Source organism: Dipodomys merriami, unplaced genomic scaffold (genome assembly GCF_024711535.1).
Source record: "Dipodomys merriami isolate MVZ:Mamm:240054 unplaced genomic scaffold, mDipMer1.0.p SCAF_2, whole genome shotgun sequence".
NCBI classification, from domain to species: domain Eukaryota; kingdom Metazoa; phylum Chordata; class Mammalia; order Rodentia; family Heteromyidae; genus Dipodomys; species Dipodomys merriami.
This window is the reverse complement of record NW_027203381.1, coordinates 57,207,414-57,227,945: the sequence shown is the minus strand read 5'-3', so window position 1 is coordinate 57,227,945 and position 20,532 is coordinate 57,207,414. Positions and strand designations below refer to the sequence as shown.

General features: G+C 41.3%; 1 protein-coding gene across 1 annotated transcript in view; it reads left to right on the top strand.

Annotated features, from left to right (window-relative positions):
* The window catches only part of Mcf2l2 (MCF.2 cell line derived transforming sequence-like 2), a 214,640-nt gene that overhangs the window by 63,524 nt on the left and 130,584 nt on the right, over positions 1-20,532 (top strand). Inside the window, exons 6-10 of the mRNA XM_070029674.1 lie at positions 1,465-1,581; positions 6,353-6,502; positions 13,933-14,057; positions 16,151-16,265; positions 17,154-17,273. Of these exons, the coding sequence (XP_069885775.1) occupies positions 1,465-1,581; positions 6,353-6,502; positions 13,933-14,057; positions 16,151-16,265; positions 17,154-17,273 (627 nt within the window). The remainder of the gene's footprint in view (positions 1-1,464; positions 1,582-6,352; positions 6,503-13,932; positions 14,058-16,150; positions 16,266-17,153; positions 17,274-20,532) is intronic.

Below are 20,532 nucleotides of genomic sequence, written 5' to 3'. Positions count from 1 at the left end.
CTATAATTCCGGCACTCAGGAGACTGAGAAAGGAGGCTCACAAATTATAGCACATTTAAACCATGTGGGTATTTGTTCAGCAGTGGATGGGGTAACATTGATCAAGATGCATTATAGTTAATGAGCTGATTTGTTGAACTGAAATCTCTCTCTACAACTACTTAATCATTTTTTAATTCAAATTTTTTTATTGTGAAAAAACTGTACAGAGGGGTTACAATTACATGGGCAAGAAAATGAGTACATTTCTTATCAAGCATTGTAGCCTCCTCCTTTGTTTCCCCTTCCCATCCCTTCCAAGCCTCGCCCCCCCCAATCCTCCCCCCACCCCCCCACCACCAAAGTTGTAAGGTTCGTTTTCGATATGACAACTTGTACTTCTCATTGTTGCAACAGGTCCACCTGTATCCTTATTTAAACGAATTGTTTGACCCATCAATCCCACTTTTGGGCATTTACCCAAATGTTTACAAATAAGACCACCCTAAAGCTACCAGCACTACTATGTTTATTGCAGCATTATATACTATAGCTAAGATATGGAACCAACCCAGTTGCCCCTCAGTAGATGAATGGATCAAGAAAATGTGGTATATATACACAATGGAATTCTATGCCTCCATCAGAAAGAATGACATTGCCCCATTTGTTAGGAAATGGAAAGACTTGGAAAAAATTATATTAAGTGAAGTAAGCCAGGCCCAAAGAAACATAGGTCCCATGGTTTCCCTTATTTGCAATAGTTAGTATATGTATGAGTCAAGCAGAAAAGGTCAGATAAGATGATGTTAGGAAAATGAACCCTAAGATATGTATTTAAATGTTTTTTCTTTCATGCATTTGTTTCTAACGCATTTATAAGATTATTTCTTTATTGCTTTGTATGTTTCTCCCCCACAGTATAACCCCTGCTTTCATTGTATTTGATGTCAGTATAATTTGTGGAGGGGAAGGGGAAGATAATTATTTTTTAAACCCACTCCCTGTGGGTTTTAGCCCTTCACTTGCCCTCCATCCAATGGAGTTACACCAGCATTCTTTAAGCATAGTCCCTCAGTGTAGTGGACCTTTTCAACACCTATGTTCTAGTCCCTGTATTACAATTTATTTTGATGCACACCAAACTACTCTTTAATACAGATTTTTAGACCTCATCACAGCTCTTGATTTTGATGGCTGGAGAATATCTTTGGAAACTTGGGACAAAAATTAATCTAAAGTGAGACCTGAGTAGCTGGGAACTGAGTTCTTGGACTCAAGGCAACATCTTATCACAGCCTATGTGCCACTTTTATATGTCTCATTCAAAGGGGGAAAGATTGAAAGAGACTTTCCATCTGAATATGAGTAGTACCTTTGGATATAAGTACCTGATAAGACAGAATTAAAGCCTTGTTTCGTAGTAGAATCTAAATGAGCTGTTGAATGACCTGTGAGGGACGTGCATTTGTTTTTCCTTTCCAGATCGTTATGTTAAACTCAGTTTCTGACCTTCATAGCTACATTGACAAGAGCCAGCTGACAGAGGAGCTGGGGGGAACTCTGGAATATCGCCACAGTCAATGGATAAGCCATCGCACGGTGAGTATGAGATGATGTTAGTCTCTTACCACCTCCCCTTGTCTCCCCATGGACAAGGGAGTTCAAGATTCACATTGTAAGTCACAGCCCAGGATGACAAAAGTAGGGGAAGGTAATGGTGAAGGCTGAGGTTTCTGTTGCTGACCATCTAATCTCCCTGACTCTCATGTGGGGGCTCGTGGGTGTCTTGACAGAGTGAACTTGGGGAGTTAAAAAAAAATCCCAACACCCTGCTACACGACAGGGAATTTCCTCTGCCTAACTAGTGATGGATCATAGGTATTAGCATTCATAAAATTCCCCATAGATAGACAAAATTATAACTCAGAAAGTCAGAAGAAACCACATTTAAATATTGTCACTATTAGTTTCTGTGTGACCTTGGGTGAGCTACTAGGCCTCTCTGAATTTGTTTCCTTATCTGTTAAAATGGGACTAAGACAGTGGTTTTTCTATTGGGATTAATCTTCTCCCACTAAAGGACATTTGCCAATGTCTTTAGGCAGGTTTTGTGATCATAACTTGAGGAGAGTGGTTTAGGGGTGTTTTGTGGGTAGGAGCCAGGGACACTGCTAAATATTAGCAGGCACTCAAAATGTGCCAATGTTGTTGAGCACTGGTGGCCCACACCTGTAATCCTAACTACATGAGGATGAGATCTGAGGATCATAGTTTGAAGGCAGCTCAGGCAGGAAAGTCTGTGAGACTCTTATCTCCAATTTAGTAGCAAAAAACCAGAAGTGGAGCTGTGGCTTAAGTGATAGAGTGCTTCGTAGAGCAAAAACGCTAAGGGTAGTATCCAGACCCTGAGTTCAAGCCCTAGTACTGGCACACACACACACACACACACACACACACACACACACACACACACACACACACACGTGCATGCATGGACACACATAAATTTTTAGTGAAGACATCTGAAAGCTATATACCTTGACATCAAAGACAAAAACCAGCTTTTAAAGAACTCTGAGAGTTACCGAAGGCTGAGGTAAGAAGGCTGATATTCACAGATGGTGTGACTAGATGTTTTCACCCTTTCTATCCTGCTAGACTAAGTTTGTAGCTGTAGCTTGTAGTTGTGAACATGTTAAGCACATGATAGTAAGTTTCAAAGCTAGAACTTGTCTAGAAAAACCAGTGGCTTTTTCATGTTGTATATACATTCAAACAATACACACGAGTTATGTGTGTATGTGTGTAAAACATATATCCATATAATTAAGAACAATTGAAGGAGACTAGAAATACAAAATCCACGTGTATTTTTCCACACTGCTTTGTATCATTTTTTGGCAGTCCTGGGATATCGCCCTGGACCTCACACTTATTAGGCAAGCCCTCTAACATTTGAGATGCTTTTCTACCAATTTATATCTTGCTGAAACTTGTATATCATTGTATGTGTGCAAGTGAGAGAGAGAGAGAGAGAGAGAGAGAGAGAGAGAGAAAGAGAAAGAGAGAGAGAGAGAGAGAGAGAGAGAGAAGAGGATGAGGAAGAGGAAGAGGAAGAGGAAGAGGGTGAGAGACAATTATACTTTTCTCATCTTTGAATGAGAGACTCATAGGAAGTCAGGACTCTGAAGGACCTTAAAGATTATGTACTTCAATCATCTGATTTTACAGAAAAGGATATTGATCATCAGGGCAAAGAGGAGGTAGCAGCAGAGCCAAGCCAAAGTTGTAAAGTTCGTTTTTCAACATAATGATTTGTACATTTCATCAGAATTATTTATAAATGGTCAGTTACTATTTGTTTAGCTGGGTATAGTGCCTTACACCTGTAATTCCAGCTACTCTTGAAGTAGAGATTGGAAAAACTGGATTTCTAAGCTAGTCCAGGAGAACAGGACCCCATCTTAATCAGTAATCTAGATATGGTAGCATGCTTCTATCATCTGAGATATAAATAAAAGGAAAGAGGTCCAGGTCAACCTAGAATAAAAGGAGAGATTGTATGTGAAAAATAACTCAGACGAAAAGGGCTAGCTGATGCAGCCCAAGAAGTAGGCCCTAGTAAGCATAGGGCCCTAAATTCAAACCCCAGTATCATAAAAAAATAAAACTTTACAGGGGTGGGGGTGTGGCTCAGTGATTCAGTGCTTGTTTAGCAGGCATGAGGCCCTGGGTTCAACCCTTTCATCACCAACAAGTAAATAAGTAAATAAAAATCTAAACCTTCTATACACACTTCCTGCTTTAGAACAGAAAGCATGAAAAGAAAATCCAACTGCACTGTTTTTCAGCTGAGGACCCTGGGGCTCAACAGTGACACTTATCTTATTTAAGAACACAGGACCAGTAAGGATTTGGATCTCAGCTTTTATTCAGATGTTCAACTCTCAAGGCCAATGTCTTCATTGACCTGGTGTTTTGCATCTAATTTTGCTAAATGCACTTTTGACTGTCAACAGCTTGTGTAGTGTAAAGTTTAAGAGCTTGGCCTCAGAGCATGATTGCCCTTTTATTTTCATCGGTTTCCTCATTTACAGAGTGTGGGGTGACTCCAATAACACCTAAGATGCATAAAAGCAACATACATCATAACCATGTACTTTCTTATTATTCCCTTGGTAAGTAGAGTTTTAGAAATGTTCATCATGGGCTATTAATAAACACAGTTGTAAAAGTATCTTATACAGATATTAGATCATGTCAACATAATACAATTTTAATGTACTTCAAAGAAAGATTTTCATTAAGTGTTTGGCTTTCCAGGCCAGAAGTACTATGATGGTCAAGATTATGGTTAAACAACTTTGTACTAATCAGGAGACTCCATCTACAACCGTTCTTCAAATTATGATGATGGCCCACATAGTGAGGGTTTTAGACTTACATGACATGGGGAGGGAGGCAGTGTTCTAGAAGCGTCATCAGGGCGGAGCTGTCCTAGCCTCAGCTAAGGGCCCTGTCAGGTCTGATGTATTCTTTGTGATGGGGGCTTAGGTTTCAGCAACTTGCTCTGACAATGTCAGAGAGATCATTTCTTTCAAATACAAACCAGTAGGACTTCTTGCTTTTTCCATTCATTCATTCATTCGCTGTTTGGTGGGGGCTTATACTGTGCCAGGCACAATGGCACGCTCTGGGGATGAGTGTGACATAGGACTTGACCTTTATGAGCAAGAGTTTCTCAGGAGAGAGAGCAGAGGCTGTGACGAGCTCATCTGCCAGGTGTTTTCTGAGCCACACTGCACATGTGCAGGTGTCTAGCTTTGGATACGACCTGTGGGTCCATTAACTGGTTAGCAGGTAATTATTGAATGACAGAGTAAGGTCTTAAGTGGAAGGGAAAGGGAACAGGCACATTGTATAAAGGAGATGTCACCAGAAGAGATGCCAATCTTTTCCACCCTTGATAGAAATGACTATAAAAGGTCACAAATGACTCTTAAAGGTTACAAGTGACTAATCAGAACACTCATATTTTCTTCCAATTGTCAGATCTTCTCAACAGCTTTGACAAGCCTCTCAGAGGCATCAGACACTCTGTGTGTGTGTGTGTGTGTGTGTGTGTGTGTGTGTGTGTGTAGACAAGTTAGGAATTTCTGCCCCTTGCAGCATTGTATTTGGTATAAATCCTGAATTGGACTTAATTTGAGGTACTCTTGAGATGATGAACAGAGCCCCAGCCTGGAAACAATTGACCTTCGTTAAATCTTTCCTCCCTCTCTCTCCCCCTTCCTTCCTTCCTTCCTTCCTTCCCTTCCTTCCTTCCTTCCTTCCTTCCTTCCTTCCTTCCTTCCTTCCCTCCTTCCTTCTCTCCTTTCTCCCTTCTTTCTTTCCTTCCTTTTCTCCAAGTAATGTTGAACAATTCACTTAATCTGCTGGAGCTTTGGTTCCTTTATAAAATAGAGATAAGGAGGTTGGAAGGGTGGCTCAGTTGGTAGAGTGCTAGCAATGAGTGAAAGTGGCAGATACCAAGTTTGAATCCCAGTCTTGGACCCCACCCCCAGAGAAAAGAAAAGAAGAAAAGTAAAGGAGATAAGGCTGGTTGCTGGTGGCTCACACCTGTAATACTGCCTACTCAGGAGGCTGAGATCTGAGGATAAAGGTTTGAAGCCAGCCAAGGTAGACTAAAAAGGGAGACTCCTATCTCCATTTAGCCATTCCAAGCTGAAAATGGAGATATGACTCTAATGGTAGAATGCCAGCCTTGAGTGGAAAAATCTAACGGACATCTCAAACACCAGTACCAGCACCAAAAATAAATAAAATGGAGATAAAATGCCTCCCACACTATCATATCAAGACGATCCACAAAGTCTTCGGTATTACAAACAATATGTGAGCTACTTCAATACAGCTCCTTCTACCTCCATGAAGAGAGCACCGGTGGCTCACGCCTGTAACCCTAGCTACTCAGGGGAGCCTGAGATCTGAGGATTGCAGTTCAAAGCCAGCCCTGGCAGGAAAGTCTGTGAGACTCTTAGTTCCAATTAACCACAAAAAGCTGGATGTGGAGCTGTGGCTTAAGTGCTAGTGTGCTAACCTTGAGCACAAAAGCTTAGGAATAGTGCAGAGGCCCAGAGTTCAAGTCCCCAGGACCAGAGAGAAAGAGAGAGACAGAGAGACAGAGAGACAGAGACAGAGAGACAGAGAGACAGAGACAGAGAGACAGACAGACAGAGAGAGAGAGAGAGAGAGAGAGAGAGAGAGAGAGAGAGAGAGAGAGAGAGAGAGAGAGAGAGAGAGAGAGAGAACACACACATATTGGTGAGTGCTAATCTCTCTACATTGTGATGCTTGTTTGACTTTCCAGGCCATAGAAAACTTTGCCTTGATGTTGAAAACTACTGCTCAGATGCTGCAGACATTTGGAGCATCCCTGGCCACAACAGAGCTGCCCAGAGGTATGCTGTCCACCGAAGACCTTCTCATGTCCCACACAAGGCAGCAGGACAAGCTGCAGGTAAGGTGCTGTTGGTGTCTCAGAGGCCAGCTCAGGTAGAATCAAAAGTGAAGCCCCCTCCTTCCTGCTTCTCAGTGACCTCTCAGTCGGTTCACAGTGGCAGCCACTGACCACCTGACAGGCAGTATGTGCCGAGGAAAACCTCTGAAGCCTGGGGATTTGAGAGCTGGGGGAAGCAGCCATGGGAAGCAGACGCCTTCCAGTTGGTGGGTTGATTGTGTCAGCACTGGTCCAAGGCAGCATTCCTGTGATGGCTTAGGACAGAGCGAGAGAGCATGCGCAGTCACAGGAAAGCGAGGTGACTGGAAGATGAGCTCTTCAGCGATGGTGAAGTTTTGGAGGAGACTAATAAACTGGCTAAGCGCTTCAGTTTCTCAAAGATACATTACTGAGAAAAAGGCTTTCTGAGCACCTATCACTTAATAGGAGTGGTACCTATTAAATGATTCACAGAAGCTTCAAAAGCTGCTTCTCAACAAGGGAGCTCAGCAGTTGTTTGTTTGTTTTTTGCCTCCTGGTGCTTCCTCCCTGAATGGATTCCAAACCTTAAGTCTTGAGAAACTCCCTAATGAATTTCTGTATTTCCTAGAAGGCCATCTTTATTAGGGGAGCAGAGAAGAATTGGATGCTTGATGTACTTTGTAGTGTGTGTGTGTGTGTGTGTGTGTGTGTGTGTGTGTGTGTGTGTGTGTGTGTGTGTGTGTGTGTGTGTGTGTGTGTGTGTGTGTGTGTGTGTGTGTGTGTGTGTGTGTGTGTGTGCTGGAACTAGGGCTTGAACTCAGAGCCTTATGCTCTTGCTTGGTTTTTTCACTCAAGGATGTTGACCTACCCACTTGAGCCACATCTGCACATCTGGCTTTTTGGTGGATAATTGGAGACAAAAGTCACATAGACTCTCCTGTCTGGGCTGGCTTCAAACCTTGATCCTCTGATCTCAGCTAGGATTACAGGCATGAACCACCAGTGCCCAGTTGTATGTTTTCTTGCCTCATAAGCTTAAGAAGAGCTGGACTCTTTTCCCAAATACTTTGTTGGATGGTTGGTTTGTTCATTTCTTCAACATATATTGAAGACCCACCACTATGTGTCAGGAAAACCAAAAAATATAGCTTTGAGAAATACATAGTCAAGTTAAGGGAGTCTCAGAGTCTAGTGGTGGTAAATAAATTCTCCATATGCCAGGGAACAGTGCTAAATTCTGTCTTTAATGAGGCTGTCATCCAAAAAGAGCTTAAGATGTGTTCCCAAGATTATGCTGAGTAATCAAACGGTCAGTGCTAGGACTGTAAAACCCTGACAGCATCCTGGATATTTTCCCAGGTAATGCTTCTGAGAAACTTGGCTGTCTTTGGGTCCAAACACTGGCTGAGCTCTTCTCCCCTGATTTCTGGGAGGCCCAGGCTGCAGAAAGTTGGTTTGGACGGGAAGGCTGCAGGATCTGGTTTTCAGTTGTTCAGGAATCAAATGCAGGCAGTTAAAGGGCCACATGGAAGCCTGCTGCGTAGGGCGGGCAGGCAGACAGCCGTGGGCAGCGGGGCTCTCCACGGAGAGCTCTGCCTCATTCCAAGAAGATGTAGACCAGAGTCCAGAGAGGATGACAGAGCCAGTCAGGACCGTCCCTGGGAACCATCAAGCAAAGCAGTGTTGTAAATTTTGACTCACAGATAAAAGAGTCCAGCTCTTCCCAAATTTGATTCAGCAAATACACCATACTCTGGGGGTAATGGTTTAAAAATGTGGATTTTAATAACCTATATAGGACTCTAGGCATTTATATGCAGTCAGACTGCAGGAAAATACCCTGAAGAGAGGAGCACAGAGGTATAACTTATGTGAATATTTAAAATAGTATTTATTGAAATGAATTCCAGGGAATTGGAAACATGTTTTTTTTTTTGTTTTCATTGTTTAAAAAATTGTGCATTTTAGCCACCTGTGGCTATGCCTATAATCCTAGGAGGCTGAGATCAGAGGATTGCCATTTAAAGCTAACCCAGGGCAAAAAATAGTCTATGAGATCCTTATCTCCAATTAACGCCCCCATCCTGAAAAAAAAGCAAAAATGAAGCTGTTACTCAAGTGGTACAGTGCTGGCCTTGAGTGAAAAAGCTAAGGGATAGCTCCCAGGCCCTGAGTTCAAGCCCCAGTAACATCACAGAAAAGAATATATATGTATGTATATTATGTATATGCATATATCATATGTATACATATATCACTAGGTAGGTGTGCAAGTCCTAAATATATATATGTATATATATATATATATATATATATATGAGTATGAGTAAGAACCTGAGGTTGCACTACACATGTGTATGTATGCATGTGAATCTGCATACACAGACACACTAGATCTTAGACAAACATATATCAAGCCTATAAAAACCATCCAGATAGCCCCTGCTGTCTGTATAGCAGGGAACCCCAGGAAAGGCAGTGGGTACCCTATAATTTCCACATAGACAAAAGTTCTACAGAGGGAAAAGGACAGGAAAACCAGTCCCTAAGAGGGAACAGGAGAATTTTTGTACATAGAGCCACCTAGCTGTTCTCAGAATTAATACTGCAGCTCTAGGCAGAGGGGTCAGATGTCACACTGACACACTGTGTTATGAGACATGCTGGACATCCATATAATATGAAGTCCTTGATAGTTATAAGAAATAAATTTGTTACTCTAATGATCATGTCTCAATTTATTCTAACATCCCTATCTAGCCTATAGGACAAATGATAGGAATTTAGAAGGTACCATTCAATTTGCTTTTTGTTCTTTTTTTTGTTAGAAAATAAATGCAATCTTGCATGGTTGTATTTATAATCCATGCTTCCCTAATATCATGGCAAAGCCTATAACTATTTGAGGCTACAATTCTCAAAACAATTTCATTTACTCAAGTATGTGTCTTGGTTAATAGCAAATTAAATCAGGTATTGTTGGCTCACACCTGTAATCCTAGCTACTCAGGAGGCTGAGATCTGAGGATCACAGTTCAAAGCCAGCCTGGGGCAGAAAATTCTTTTGAGAGCTCTAGCTTTGAACAGAAAAACCCAAGAAAGAAAACCCTGAGTTCAAACCCTAATACCAACACACACACACACACACACACACACACACACACACACACACACACACACACACGAACAGTAAGTAAATTTTGGTCAAAATTGTTACTTTATCTTATTAAGTAATGTCAGTATTCTTTTAAAGACAAGGCAGAGGGTTCTTAAGTCATTTTCTGTTTCCTAATTATTAGCTGACTACAAATATGATTTCTTTCTTCCTTATCTGGTAACTTAGAAACAAGAGTATTAAAGATTAAATTAGAGTTATATTTTCCCTCTTTCTCAAGCAAACATTCCTTTAAAAGAAAAGAAATTGCTTATGTTAGAAAAAATTAAACTTTGTTAGTAACTAATAACAGTAACTACTATTACATTATTTTATGGTAATTTATGCCATAAAATTTAATTTTACATCTCAGTTCATTAGTGTTTTATCTACTGCGTGTGTGTGTGTGTGTATGTGTGTGTTACTGGGGACAGATTCCACAGCATCATGTATACTAGGAAATCACATAGTCACTCAACTGCCCAGCCTTGCCTATTAGATTCTACAAGTAACTGAATAATTTACTTTTTCATTTAGAAAGCCCCTCTTTCCAATAAAACCAATACAGTATAGGTTTGTTCCTTGGAAGAATGATTTGTGTGGCTTGACCTCAAGACCTTATTCTCTGACTTAGGTTTTTCTCTCTCAAGGTTGGAAGTCTACTACTTGAGCCAAAGCTCCACTTGCAACTTTTTTTTCTGGTTAATTGGTGATCAGAGTCTATGTACTTTCTTGCCTGGGTTGGCTTTGAACCGTGATCCTCAGCTCTCAGCTTTCTGAGTAGCTAGGATTACAGGTGTGAGTCATCAGTGCTCAGCTTAGCACTGGGTTTTGTGCTAAGGTTTTAAAGCTTGTTTTCTCCATGATTCACTATCTCATCAGAGCATGGGCCCTGGCACACAGCCAGCTTAACCTTCTCTGGGAAAATTTGCAGGTGTACAGAATGTGGCTCACGTCCATCTGTCCAAATGTATCTGATCACCCTTCATGAGAGAGTTAGATCCTGGACTCAGCGCCTGTGCACAGCCTGCCTGTGGCTGACCCTTCTAGGGAGGCTCTGCTTTCCCAAGGGCAGCAACTTCAATGGGCTGTGCATTAGCTACACAAGCATCACCCAGCGGCCTTGTCACACACGGAAAGAAACCTCCCCCAAAAGGAGCATGAATTTATACATGTTATAGAAGACAGGCTCAGAGGCCCTCCTCTCTCCAGCCCAAATTTTGGTGGTAAAAACAAAAATAAAATCCTAAAATGGTGGCTTTTTATTTCTTTCTTCTCTGGTGTTTGAACTCAGAACCTCATGCTTGTTAGGCAGGTATTCTACCACTCAAACTGCACCCTGAGCCTTTTTTTGCTTGTGTGTGTGTGTGTGTGTGTGTGTGTGTGTGTGTGTGTGTGTGTGTGTGTGTGTGTGTTGCACACACATGTGCTGGTTCTGGGGCTTGAGCTCAAAATCTAGGGAACTGCCCTTTAGCTCAAGGCTAGTGCTCTACCACTTGAGCCACAGCTTCACTTTTGGGGTGTTTTTTTTTTTGGTGGTTAATTGGAAATAAGAGTTTCACAAGCTTTCTTGCCTGGGCTAAATTCAAACCTCATCCCCAGATCATAGCCTCCCAAGTAGAATTACATACTAGAATTACAGAGATTGGCCACCAATGCCTGGCCACATTGTTTTTAAAATAGGGTCTTGTGTTTATAGCCTATTGGCCATCCTATTTATGCTTACCTTGTAGCCAAGATGATCAACACCTGCTATGGTATTCAGCCTTGTTGGGGTCTCACAAACTTTTTACCCAGGCTGGCCATAAACCAGGATCCTCCTATCTCAGACTTTTGTTTAGCACAGAACTACCAGCTAAAGAACAAGTTCTTTTCATGGAAATCAGAACTTGGTTTTGGGCTAAGCAACTTATCTTCATAGTTTCTTCCTCTTGTCCTTTGTGTTTCTGGCATGATTGTGTAACTCTATGGGAGATGACTATGTGCAAAGTAGTAACCAGATCATGATTTTTGCTTGCATTTTTGGAGGTACTGGGGAAATGTAGATACAAGCCTTACTAATTGAGCTATGTCCCTGGCTTGTTTCTTTTGTCATTTATCAGATAGAATCGAAACCTTTGGCCTCGGCTGGCCTCAGTCCACAATACTCCTACCTCTGCCTCCCAAATAGCTGGAAGTAAAGCATTCACCACCATACTACACTTGGTTTTTGAAACAGATTCTTGCAAATGGTTTTTGTTGTTTTGGTTTGCTTTTGTCGTTGGATTTTTTTTTTTTGTCTGACTTGGTCTCACCTGGCAATCTTCCTGTCTCTACCTCCCAAGTAGTTGGGATTATAGGCATAAGCCACTATACTCAGTTACATATATGTACATATTGCAAAACAGTGTGAAGTGAATACACAGTGTGGCATCTCCTGGTCTCGCATGCTTTCCTCACTCTCTGCAACTCTCTGGTGTATACCTTGTTCCTGCTTCATCACCAATGTCTCCTGCCCTAAGTAGATGCACATAGCCTCTTCATCTTTCTTCCTATTGTGGTGTTAGGAAAGCTTATATGCAAATGTCAGTGTAATAATGGATAATGCCAGAATCCTGCTGGAAGTTCAGGGGCAGTTGGACTGAGTAGGAAACCAAGACCCTCTCTAGCGGGTGGGAGGAAGAAAAAGCTAAAAACACTCTCTCACTCTTTCCTATCATATCTGATTTGTCCTTATTTCTCTGAGTCCTTTAGACTATTACTAATTTACTCACACTACAAATACTTAATGAACGTTGTTGAGATAAGAAATGAGGCTGATACTTGAGAGTGGAAAAGAAGGGAAATGTCCGATTCCCACAAAGGAAAGCCAGCCTGTCTAGACAAAAGGTTAGCATAGAGGAATGGGGCATAGCTTGGTGGCAGAACACTTTCCTGTCATGCACAAGGCACTAGGTCTGGTTCCTAGCATGAGAAAAGCCAAGTGGCTTGTACAGGGAATTGCCTGGCATGGGCAGAGCTAAGATGGTCCCAAGAATTCTGAGGTACTATCCTAGAGACATGAAGTCTGTCATCAGTGAGATTTGGGGACAAATTTGAGGGTGGGTATGAATGACATAACCCCTCTGAAGGAACTACTAGACTGGGATGGAAGCCAAGGAGCAAAGGGCTCAGGACATCTGAGTGAACTGAGTGGGGACAGACAGAACCCTTTCCTGGTGAATGAATGGGACATTGAAGAGGAGGCTCAATGTTTATGTGTGTAGAGATGGCCATTTGTTTTATTCGTGTGTGTGTGTGTGTGTGTGTGTGTGTGTGTGTGTGTGTGTGTGTGTGTGTGTGTGTGTGTGGTGTGTGTGTGTACTGGTTCTGAGGCTTAAACCCAAGGCCTCAACACTCTCCCTTGGCTTTTTCAGTTAAGGTTGGCACTCTTCCACTTGAGCCACACCTCTGCTTCTGGCTTTTTGCTGGTAGATTGGAAATAAAATAGTCTTAAGGATTTTTCTGCCTGGACTGGCTTTGAACTGCAATCCTCAGATCTCAGCCTTCTGAGTAGCTAGGATTATAGGTGTGAAGCACCAACACCCAGCTGTTTTAGTCTCTAAGCTGTGGTTTTATTATATCTCTCAAGTGTATATCAACCCTATACTTATGACTCAAGAACCCAGGATTCTCAAGAGGGAAGCCCTATGCCAGCCTGGCTTTGTTCTTTTAATCTTGCATCCTGGGCCTTCTCTTAAGGTTCAAAGCAGTGAGAGAGGATCGGCCCTGCCCAAGGAGAAGACCTTGGAGCTGTTAGATTTAGAAGCAAATAGCTGGGGCTGGGAAGGTGGCTCAGTGGTAGAGCGCTTGCCTTGCATGCCAGAGGCCCTGGGTTCGATTCCTCAGCACCACATATGCAAAAAGAAAAAAGCTGGAAGTGGCGCTGTGGCTCAAGTGGTAGAAAGTTAGCCTTCAGCTGAAGAGCTGAGGGACAGTGCCCAGGCCCAGAGTTCAGGCCCCACGACCAGACGCAAAAATAAATAAATAAATAAATAGAAGCAAATAGCTTTGCCTAGTTGCAAAGAACTGAGTCCTTATTTTTTTAAGTTATTATTATTATTATTATATGTCTTAGATTTTATTAACTACTTTTGTTTTTAACTAATATCTTGATACTTTTTGCGTATTTTGTGTCCTGCTAAGGATAACTTAATTCTTTTAAACTCCATCATGACTTCGCTAGCATTTAGTTTCCTAAATGTAGTAGACCAATCTGTGATTCTCTTCACCCTCTAAAACTGAGATTTCCTTTTGTTTTTTCTTTCTAAGATAATCTATGTTTTCCTTTTTCTAGGCTGAGCTGAAATTACTTGGAAAGCAAGGGGCAACATTGCTGTCATGTGTCCAAGAACCAGCACGCAAATATCCCACCAGCAAACCCAATGTCAATGAGCTTGAGAATGTAGCCACTATGAAAAGGTGAGTGAGATGGGATCTGGTTTTATTTTGTTTTGGTTTGTTTTGTTTTTATGCTGATATTAGGGCTTACGCTTAGGACCGTGCTCTTTCACTTGGCTTTTTAGCACACAACTAGCACTCTTCCACTTGAGCCACATCTCCAGTTCAGCATTTGACAAGTTTATTGGAGATAAAAATCTCTTGGGTATTTTCTTCTGGCTGGTTTTAAACCAAGATCCTTATTTCAACCTTTGAGTACCTAGGATTACAAGCATGAGACACCAGTGCCTGGCTGGATACTGGATTTGCTTTGCCCCCAAAACATGTAGGTATTCTAAAACAGCCAAGAACAGAGCCCAACAAAATCTAACCTACTGTTTGTTGGGTTTTGGTGGGAACAAGAAAGGATAATATTTGAGATAGCAGAGAGGAAAAGGAGGCCAGGTAATGATGGCTCATACCTGTAATCCTAGCTATTTAGGAGGCTAAGATCTGAGAATTGTGGTTTGAAGGCAACCCAAGCAGACAAACCTGTGAGAATTATCTCCAATTAACCAGCAAAAAGCCAAGAGTGGAGGTGTGACTCAAGTGGTAGAGTCCTAGCCTGGAGCATAGGAGCTCAGGGACAGTGCCCAGCCTCTGAGTTCAAGCCCTAGTACCAGCATACACACACACACACACACACACACACACACACACATATACACACACACACACACACCACACACACACACACACACACACACACACACCACACACACACACACACACGAGAGAGAGAGAGAGAGAGAGAGAGAGAGAGAGAGAGAGAGAGAGAGAGAGAGAGAGAGAGAGAGAGAGAGAAGGAAAAAATGTTATATTTGGCATCTACTTACAAAGTGACCTCTTTCCTTCCCTCCCCTCCCCTCCTCTTTCTCCTGGGGTTTAAGGTTTGACTATAGGATTCACACTTGGTAGGTGTTCCATCACTTAAGCCATGCCTTCAATCCTTTTGTGTTTATTTATTTATTTTGATAGGTTATCATATCTTTGCTTGGCCTGGTCTTAGAGCACAGTCCTCTTAGTTATGCCTCCCACATATCTTAGATTACAAACACTTGTTTTGTTTACGTGTGGACCTCACCAGCTTTTTGCCTCCACTATCCTTGACAACCATCTCCAATCTCCACCTCCCCGGCAGCTAGAAATACAGGCCTGAGTCATTGCTCGTGGCCCCTAGAGATCTTTTTAAGAGAGTTACATCCTTGGATGGAATTTGCTTCCATCCAAGGATTTTATGGAAGATCATTTTATTTATTATTTTTTATTTCTAAATAACACTTTGGGAAAAAAATAAATAACACTTTGGCTGTTCTTAGCCTTTATACATGTATCATTTCAGATAGAAAAATAGATGCATAAGCATGCTGCCCTAAAATTATGGCAAAAACCTCTAAGTATTTGAGGCTACAATTTTCAAAACAATTTAATCTGTAAGTGTGTGTCTTGGTTAAGAATAACAAATGAGAGATAGCCACTGGTGGCTTATCCCTATAATCCTAGCTACTCAGGTGGCTAAGATCTGAGGATTCTGGTTCAAAGCCAGCCCAGGCAGTAAAGTCTGTGAGATTCTTTTCTCCAATTTACCACCGAAAGGCAGAAGTGGAGCTGTGGCTCAAGTGGAAGAGAGTTAGCCTTAAGCAAAAAAAGCTCAGGGACAGTGCCCAGGCCCTGAGTTCAAGCTCCAAGACTGGTGCACCACACACACACACACACACACACACACACACACGTGTGAGCGTGTGCATGCAGGTGCATGCAAATGCACACATAGATACAGAGATGCCCAAAGGTAAGGCCACTTGGAGCTCATTTTAAAACACAGTGGCTGCATCTGATTGGGTGCCTGCTCTGTGGGTGTCCTGATTGGAAAGCAGACAGGATGGGGACAATGAACCATAAGAAGACATGGACAACACAGTCTTTAGTAACTCAGGGATCTCCATGATTAATAGAGCTGACAGAAATCAGGCAGCAGATACATAGGCAGATACATAGCAGCAGATACATAGCAGATACACCAGTAGAAATGAATGCTAACATAAAATCACTTTTTTTTCTTTCATTCTCGAAAGGTTACTAGTCCAATTGGATGAAACAGAGAAGGCCTTTAGTCAGTTTTGGTCTGAGCATCACCTGAAGCTTAACCAATGCCTACAACTACAACGCTTTGAGCACAATTATTGTAAGGTATTGTTTTCTTTATAATGTCCTTTTTTGATACAGGTCTCTTATTTTCTTTCTCTTCACTTTGGGATTGAGTTTTTTTCTGAGTAGTTTATTGGAGATAAGAGTCTCATGGACTTTTTCTGCCTGGGCTGGCTTCAAATCATTATCCTTAGATCTCAGCCTCCAGAGTAGCCACTGGTGCTTTTTATTTTAAAAAAAATTGAGATTAGGTGATTATATAACTTTCACATATTTCATAGTATTAGTTAAAGTCACAAACACAATTTAACCTTCACAAGGCAAGTCATCATTATCATGATCTATAAAGTTTGTGAATTCTATGAGCTTTGACAATAAACTATTTATTCCACATAGGTGGTATTTATATTTCTTTCCTTTTGCTTAGTGTAAGCTGTTCCCTCTGGGATTGAGTTTTGTTCTCCCTAATCTAGCTCCCTCTTTGTAATTTTCTTCAATGACCCCTTTTCTCCTGCGGTAATAATATTCTCTTTCAACATTCATGACATATCAGTGATGATTCACCTTCATTCTTCACAGAGAAGCTGTTGAATGCAGTTCTAATATTCCAACCACAAATGCCCAAGATCCCACCTAACTTAATCTCTTAATCTAAAAAGTAATATAGTGAAAAAAGGAGAGAGTGGGGAGAGGAGAGAGAGAGAAAGGGAGAGAGGGGGGGAGAGAGAGGGAGAGAGGATAAGGAGGAAGAGGAAGAAGGAGAAGGAGTAGAAGGAGGGGAGGAAGGGAGGAAGAAAGCCCAAAATACAAAAATACAAAAATATGTCTTTATTCTTTTTGAACTTCCAAGTTTTCTTAGACTATAACTGACAGATCACTCCAGATGGTGCTTACTGACTTACTTCTGCATTGCTCTACTGTGTCTTATAGGTGAAGCTTGCCCTGGATAGTTTGCTGGAAGAGCAGGCAGAGTTTACAAGCATTGGGGACAGTGTGATGCATGTGGAAAAACTTGTTGAGGAACACAAAAAACTGGAGGAAAAAGGCCAGGTTTGTTTATTGATATTTTCTTATTCCAGGGAGGATATGTCTGTGGACAATACAGATCATGTCCAATTATTGTTGGGGGGTTTCTAAAGGATAAAGGAACGCTCAAAGCTTATCCTTGAGTCACCTCACTCCTACTTTAGTTGCTTAAAAAGGTACAGAGACATGTGTATGTCATCATGTATAACAAATTATCCCTGCACATGGAGTTTCCTCAGGTGCGGTGAGAACCCTAGGCCAGCCTTATCAACCAAGTGGGAAAAGGTCACAATGTGGGAATCACACACCAAATCAGAGGGCACAAAATCAGTGAGCACCAATCAGCTTAGTACACCTTCTGGAGCTCAGATGTGTGGGTGGAAGCTAGCAACAAAGTGGGGAAACTTCAAAAGGAGAAGACAGACAAAAACAAAAATTAGACAAGACCTTGGATGGGGGAAATTGGTCCACTTGAATTTACTTGCTACCCAGAATTGACACAAGCTTTCTCTTTTCTCTTGTACATATAAGGAATATGAATTGTATAGTTATCATACCAGAATCAAGTTTGAATTGTAAGGAATGAGAATTGAACAATTGTCATACCAGAGTGGAGTTTCCCAGATCTATATACTACTCCTCACTTAGAAGTAATTCTAAATCCTTTAAAATGATTACAAAAGGAAGCTAAGCACTGGTGTCTCATGCCTATAATCCTAACTATTTAGAAGGCTGAGATCTGAGGACTGGGTTCAAAGACAGTCTTGGCAGACAAATCTGTGAGATTCTTCTCTCCAATTAACCAGCACAATGCCAGAAGTGGAAGTGTAGCTCAAGTCATAGAGTGTCAGCCTTGAGTGAAAAAGCTAAAGGATAGCATCTAGACCCTGAGTTTAAGCTTCAGTACCAGCTTAAGAACAAAAAAGAAAAGAAAATGAAAAATGGAGTCATCCCTTTCCAGAGATATGCTGTTCAGCTTTTCCTTAGATTCGATATATTTTTGTCTTTTAGCAACTGAGCCTCCTATGATTAGGACTTCCTTTCTAAGCTAATTTAGAGGCAGCCTTCCAAGATGATATTTCTGAAAATATTTGAGATATTTCTCAAAGTAGGTATTGCTTGAGTGAAAGCTTAGAATCTTACCAGGCGCTGGTGGCTCATACCTGTAATCTTAACTGCTCAGGAGGCTGAAATCTGAGGATCACAGTTCAAACCCAGCCTGGGCAGGAAACTCCATGAGACTCTTTTTTTTTTCTTTGTCCTCCTTGCTTTGGTTCTTTCATATCTATATCTATATCTATATATTATTGTAAAGATACTGTACAGAGGGGCTACAGATACATGAGCAAGGTAATGAGTCTATTTCCTATTGAGTATTGTTACCCACTCCTTTGTTTTTCCCCTACCATCTCTTCCCTCCTTACCTCCCCAATTCCTCCCCACCCCCCAAGTTTGTTTTCAACATAGGTCTTGTACATCCCATTGCTACAATGGGTCATCCTGTATCCTTATTTCAGCATTTTGTTATTTCCCTTCCCCTCCCCAAATTAGAAAAATGTATACACAAGATGCAAGGCACACGGAAGTGGCGCTGTAGCTCAAGTGGTAGAGCACTCGCCTTGAGCTGAAGAGCTGAGGGACAGCGCCCAGGCCCAGAGTTCAAGCCCCACGACCGACAAAAAAAAAAAAAAAAAAAAAAGATGCAAGGCACTGTAATCAAATACAGTGGAAACAGGGGTTATACCATGGGGGAAGAACATACAAAGGAAACAAAAAAAATCATACAGTGCATTCATTAAAAACAAGAGTAACAAAGATAAAACCTCTTGTGTCCCTATTTTGAGGTTCATTTCACTTAGCATCATCTTATATGGTCATATGTACATACCTTTTGACCTTTTCTGCTTGTCCTAGACATATACTAGTTATTGCAAATAAGGGAGACTATGGAACCTATGTTTCTTTGGGCCTGGATTACTTCACTTAATATAATTTTTCCAAGTCTTTGATCCATTTGGTGTTGATTCTGGTGCAGGGTGATATATAAGGATCTAGCTATAGTTTTCTGCAGGTGTTTAACTAATTTTGCCAGCACCATTTACTGAAGAGACTGTCTTTCTTCCATTCTATTTTTTTTTTAGCTCCCTTATCTGTGGGTTCATTTCTGGGTCTTCAGTTCTATTCCATTGGTACTCAGATCTGTTCTTGTGCCAGTTTTTGATTACTATAGCTTTGTAGTAGAGTTTGAAGTTGATATTCCTCCACTTTTCAAATAAATTAATATAATTCATCACATCAACAAGAACAAGGATAAGAACCACATGATTATCTCAATAGATGCAGAAAAAGCATTCAACAAGACCCAACACCCCTTTATGAATCCATGGAACATTCTTCAATATAATAAAGGCTGTGTATGACAAACCTACAGGCAGCATTATACTTAATGGAAAAAAGCTAAAGCCATTTCCTTTGAATTCAGGAACAAGACAAGGATGTCCACTCTCTTCACTTCTCTTCAATTTAGTATTAGAATGCCTAGCTACAGCACTTAAGACAAGATGCAAACACAAAGGGGATCCAATAGATGACATAATCTTGTATTTAAAGAACCCCATGGACTCTACTCCCAAGTTACTGGAGCTGATCTGAAACTTTGGCAAAGTAGCAGGATACAAAATTAACCCTCAAAAGTTAATGGCATCATTTGATGTCGGTATAATTTGTGGAGGGGAAGGGAAAAAACAAACCATTTAAATAGGGATACAGGTGGACCCATTGCAACAATGAGATATACAAGTCATTATGTCGAAAACGAACTTTACAACTTTGGTGGGGGGGGAATGAGGATTGGGGGGCTGGAAGGGAGGATGGGAAAGGGTGGGAAGGGGAAACAAAGCAGGAGGCTACAATGCTTGATAAGAAATGTACTCATTATCTTGCCCATGTAATTGTAACCCCTCTGTACAGTGTTTTTACAATAAAAAAAAGTCAATGGCTTTTCTGTATGCCAATAACGAGAAGAGCATGCCTGAAATCAGGAAAGCAACTCCTTGTATAATAGCCCCACAAAAAATAAAATACCTAGGAGTTAACTTAACTAAAGAAGTGAAGGACCTGTATGATGAAAACTTTAAAAACCTGAAAAAGTAAATTAAAGCAGAACTAAGGAAGAAGAACCTCCCATGCTCCTGGATTGGGAGGATTAACATTGTGAAAATGGCAATACCGCCAAAAGCTATCTACAAATTCAATGTGATACCTATCAATATCCCAACCTCAT